This window comes from Poromitra crassiceps (genome assembly GCF_964638095.1).
Source record: "Poromitra crassiceps genome assembly, chromosome: 8".
Taxonomy (NCBI): Eukaryota; Metazoa; Chordata; class Actinopteri; order Beryciformes; family Melamphaidae; genus Poromitra; species Poromitra crassiceps.
Window position 1 is genome coordinate 38,852,868 of NC_139629.1, and position 5,084 is coordinate 38,857,951.

Sequence of the window (5,084 nt, forward strand, 5' to 3'; positions counted from 1 at the left end):
GGGCTTAGTCCTGGATAAAATAAAATAAAGTCAAATAATGTCATTATATATATATAAATATATATAAAGGAAGTGGACGAAGGAGGAGAAGAAAATAAGCTAATTTGCAGTGTAAAAATATATTACATATTGTTGGAGTGTTGGTTGTTGATGTCATGTGGCTTTTTTGTGAGCTGCTATGTCAGCCTGATTACTGATATTAAAGTGTCGTCTGTGTGTGACTGACTCAGAAATCTGAAGGAAGGAAACACACAAAATCACCCCCACACAGGGAGGAGAACATATAAAGCACAAAAACTCACCATCTCATGCAATACGGCAGTGATACTCAACTTGCGGCCCCGGGGCCAGATGCGGCCCGCGATAGGTTGCCAAGTGGCCCCCCGACCATTTTCTAATTCACAATGAAAACTAATGTTTTTTTTTTTTATATATATTTTATTTTCACATTTTAAATTTTTATAGAACACAAACAAGACAAAACAGGCTCAGACACAGGGGAAATAAATGAAAAACAAAACAAAAACAAAACAAAAAATATAATCAACATTACAAAGTGGTGCCGCCAGCCACCTACGGTTCTTATGTTAATGAAAACTAATTTTAAATAAAGTTTGACTGAGCTCCAGCTAAATTATCAAGTTTTGCCTGCCGCAAACTCACCAACCATGCAGCCACTTATATGTATTTCACTAACTTCACTTAACCTAACTATCCTGTGTGCACAGAATTCCGACTGACACCCCAAAAGCCTACAATCCACTACAAAAAGAAATATATTATTAATGTTTGTTTATTAACTGGCCCCTGGCCTCCTGTCATTTTGCAAAAGCGGCCCCCAGGCAAAGCAAGTCAAGTATCCCTGCAATAGGGCTTTTCACACTTCACTTAGCCGGGATTAAGTCAGTCTCTTAGCCTGGGGCTAAAAGAGCTGTTAGCCCGGGGCTAAGCCTTTGTTCACACCTGGCGCTTAACATAAGCAGAAGCTAATGAAGCTTATGAAGCTTATGAAGCTTGAGGCAGCCTTAAGCTGAGCTGACGCTTAACCGGTCACACAAGAAACCTTCTCTTTTCCTCAGCGCCTCGCTCGCAGAGTCGGCACACCTTGAACCCGCCCACAACTCCCATTGACTTCATGTCTGGCAGCTTCACGCTTCACACGTCACGCTTGGAAAATAGGACTGAATCCTGAATGATTGCTTGAGCGTGCCTGGCCCACCAGTGGGCTAACCCTGACTTCAGCCCCGGCTAGCTGGCTCTGCTCTAGCCTAGGTAAACCCAGCCCCCACGTGACCTGCTGTCTCAGTTCCCAGTCCCTAGTGACTGAGAACAGGTCTGAGAGCAGGTCACGTGGGGGATGGGTTTACCCAGGCTAGCTCTGCTCTGCAGCACGGTTATCGCCAACCTTATGGGCATAACCCGACTTTCCATCTAAACACAGGGCTAAACGTTGCCAGTGTGAAACGGGGCTAAATTAGCCTCAGGCTATCTTAGCCCTACTCTTAGCCTGGGGCTTAGATAGCCCCGGGCTAAGAGCATGCAGTGTGAAAAGCCTTATTGTTGCACACAACATCCTGAAACTTGCACAGATCACAAGGCAAGCTCAAGACATGTCCACTGTATCTCAGATTTAACTTTTTGTGGTTTTTCAGCAGTAAAAGCAAATTCGCTGTAGTCCATGTGAAATGGTAGTAGTAGTAATAATGTAGTAGTAAAAGCTAATGCATTTAATCTGAGCATTTTCCCTGGTGTATCTAAATGATGTGTTGTTTTTGCATTAGATGAAGTTCCTACTTCTCCTGGTGATGGTGACAGCATGTGCTGCAGCTCCTGAAGGTACTGCACAGCTTATTTTTTAATAGACTGAAATCAATGTTAGATTTGCAAGATTTGCAATGTATGGCATTACTTGCAGGGCTTAAAATTCACGTTGCAAACTGGGGGGGAATTCCCCCCTTATGTTCTTCAGATAGGGGGGATTTATAGATTTTGGGGGGATCTTAGCATTCCAGTCTTGAATGCTAATCTTAAAAGGGAGCAAGTGGGCAATGTTTAATTCTCTGTCTGTTCTCTGTTTAAATCTTTGTCCCACTGATGGTGTCATAGGCATTGTGACAGTGATGTCAAAAGGCTGATGATGTCATCAGTGATGTCATAAGAGCCAAAATCATCTTATGACATCACTGATGATGCCAGAGGCACTGATGATGTCATAGGCATTGTGGCAATCATCTTGGTCCAGGTCCAGGAGGATCTGGGTTAGGGTTAAATCAATCAATCACTCTATCTATCTATCTATCTATCTATCTATCTATCTATCTATCTATCTATCTATCTATCTATCTATCTGTATAAATTTGGCAATGTGGGCAATGCATGTTTCAAGAATCGAGCATGAGATGCCTAGTGTACAAAATAGTCGGGTGAAATGTATCTCTATAAATCACCATACTGTATACTGCCCATAGTGGTTCTGATCCGACTCACAAACTTTGCATAATGATTTAGCCTGACTGGTGTATTGGCATTGGCGGAGGTCTGCACTCTGAGTGCACTTCTAGTTCATGTATAATTTGCATTATCATTTTGGATTCTGATTTTGAAACTCTATGTTGGTTTAGATCTTTCAGGGAAAATGTTCACCTTCCCGCAAAACACCAAGACAGCTTATGTGAAGCTGGAAACATCAAGAGAGGAATTCAGCGCCGTAACTGTCTGTCTCAGGTGCTATAAACATGTTGATTGATTGGTTGAAATTCTTTATTGTGTGTGTGTGTGTGCGCGTGCGTGTGCAGGGGCAGCCAGCTTCTAAACATACATTATTAGACAATAAGACCACAATATACGATATGCAACTACAACAATCTAATCCATATAATCATTTTAGAGGGTAGACGGCCACTCAGCCCTTTTTCAAAGATGACTTGAAGCTAACAACGGAATCAATCAATGTAATGTGCATTGTTATTGGTAACCCGTTCCACAGAATGGCAGCCGAGTACAGGAAGGTTTTGAAAACCACTGCACTAGTATACCAGGAAAGGCAAGCATAGTTCAAATGACACTGTACAAGAGTGTTATACAGTATTATAGAGTGTTATACAGTATTATAGAGTGTTATACAGTATTATAGAGTATTACAGAGTGTTATACAGTATGCACATGATGGAACCCACTATTCTTCCTGATTGTGAAAGGCTTAATGCATGGGAATTTATTTGTATGCCGACAGGGCCTTTACAGACCTGAGCAGACCCCACGCCCTGTTCTCGCTGGCCACGAAGCCTTCCTCCAATGACTTCCTGCTGTTCAAGGAAACTGCTGCTGATCAGATGTCGCTCAGCGTCAGGGGCACTGCTTTATACATGGGAGGGCAGGAGTACCAGCTGAACACATGGCACTCTATTTGTGGCAGCTGGGACTCTGAGTCTGGACTGGGACAGCTGTGGCTGGATGGAAAGCCCAGTGCCAGGAAATTCTCCAGCTCCGGAACAAACATCAAAGGAAAACCTTTCATTATCTTAGGACAGGTGATATTATTAGCCACTAAAGTTGATAGTCTTCTTATACGAATACTAAGTTATGAGTTTACTCTGACTGACTCTAAAGTCTTTCATATACAAAATATTGCACAATAATCTTATGTAACTCAATAACTGACTCTTTTCTACAATGTCCACAGGATCAAGATTCCTATGGTGGGGGGTTTGACCTTGACCAGTCTTTCACTGGCATGATGTCTGATGTCCACATGTGGGACTACGTCCTGTCATCCTGTGAGATCATGCGCTACGTGGAGGATCTGAACTTCACCCCAGGCAATGTGCTCAACTGGAGGGCCCTGCAGTTTGAGCTCAATGAAAAAGTGCTGGTGGAATATAAACATGTGAATACATGCGAGAAACAACATTATTAATTAATCAAGATCTTAAATGTCTTGTAAAGTCAAAATCAGACTTACTTTTACGTCTGCTGATAGTGAGGTGACAGCATTTCCAAAAGGTTTATCTGTCTCAACTGTATCAAGTAGAAATTTCTGCATGTTTCTCTTTTGTTGATCATTTCTTGTCACATTAATTTGAATGACAAAGATTGTGAAAATTTGTGGAGTGCTTAATATCTGCACTCGTGCATATCAACCAAATATTAAATCTGAACTGAGCATAAAACTGGTTTTGTTGGTGTACCCTCAAAATGATTGTAAATAGTTATTAGATGCCTTATTATTAAGACCACTTACAGCCTATCTACCCTTAGGACCCTTAGGAAAATTCTAACACTTATAAATGTAGCAAGCAGTGGAGGACTCGCACACAGAACTATAGACAAGACAAAAAGTCTTAATAAGTCAGATCCATTTTATTGTAGGACGGCACAAATTGGCAGCAAACGTTTCAGTCCTAGTTGGACTATCGTCAGTGCAGTACTGGGAGGCCCTGGTGGCAGTGTCTTTGTAGAGTTCTCAATCAAGCTGGAGAGCTTGATTAGGCACACCTGGAGGAGCCTCACATGGGGCAGGTAATCAGCACATCTAGCTCATATTAGACAAATCATATCAATCAATCAATCAATCACATATCCATACCTATACATGAACCAGAGGTCTAAAGGTAAGTATATACATTATTAGATTATAGGCCATGGGACTAGTAGTGCATACAGACATTCACAAAAAGCAGGCCATTTCGAGTTCTTCATTCAAGCCATTGGGGTGCAATGTTTTGAGATAATAGATCCATTTACACTCGCACTGTAAAAGTGCTTGGTCGACATTACCACCACGACGTTTTGGAAAAATTGTGTCAATGCCACAAAAAGCTAGGTCAGAAAGAGAATGGTTGCCATCGGCAAAGTGCCTTGCTCCAGCTGATTTGGGATCAGCACGGCGAATAGAGCTCTTATGCTCGTTGATTCTGATTCTCAACTGTCTCTTAGTCTTGCCACAGTATTGGATACTACATTTGGTGCACATGATTAGATAGACCACATTAGTGGAACTGCATGTTATCATTTTCTTTATTTTGTACTCCTTTTTAGTGACAAAGCTGGTAAAGGTGTTAACCTTTTTACCATTAGAACAGGCA

At 41.7% G+C, this 5,084-nt stretch overlaps 1 protein-coding gene across 1 annotated transcript in view; it reads left to right on the top strand.

Annotated features, from left to right (window-relative positions):
* The window catches only part of LOC310781848 (C-reactive protein-like), a 4,837-nt gene extending 702 nt beyond the window's left edge, over positions 1 to 4,135 (top strand). The window contains exons 2-5 of the mRNA XM_083642479.1: positions 1,782 to 1,836; positions 2,622 to 2,724; positions 3,233 to 3,530; positions 3,683 to 4,135. Of these exons, the coding sequence (XP_083498605.1) occupies positions 1,782 to 1,836; positions 2,622 to 2,724; positions 3,233 to 3,530; positions 3,683 to 3,916 (690 nt within the window). The 3' untranslated portion in view covers positions 3,917 to 4,135. The remainder of the gene's footprint in view (positions 1 to 1,781; positions 1,837 to 2,621; positions 2,725 to 3,232; positions 3,531 to 3,682) is intronic.
* Positions 4,136 to 5,084: the final 949 nt, after the last annotated feature.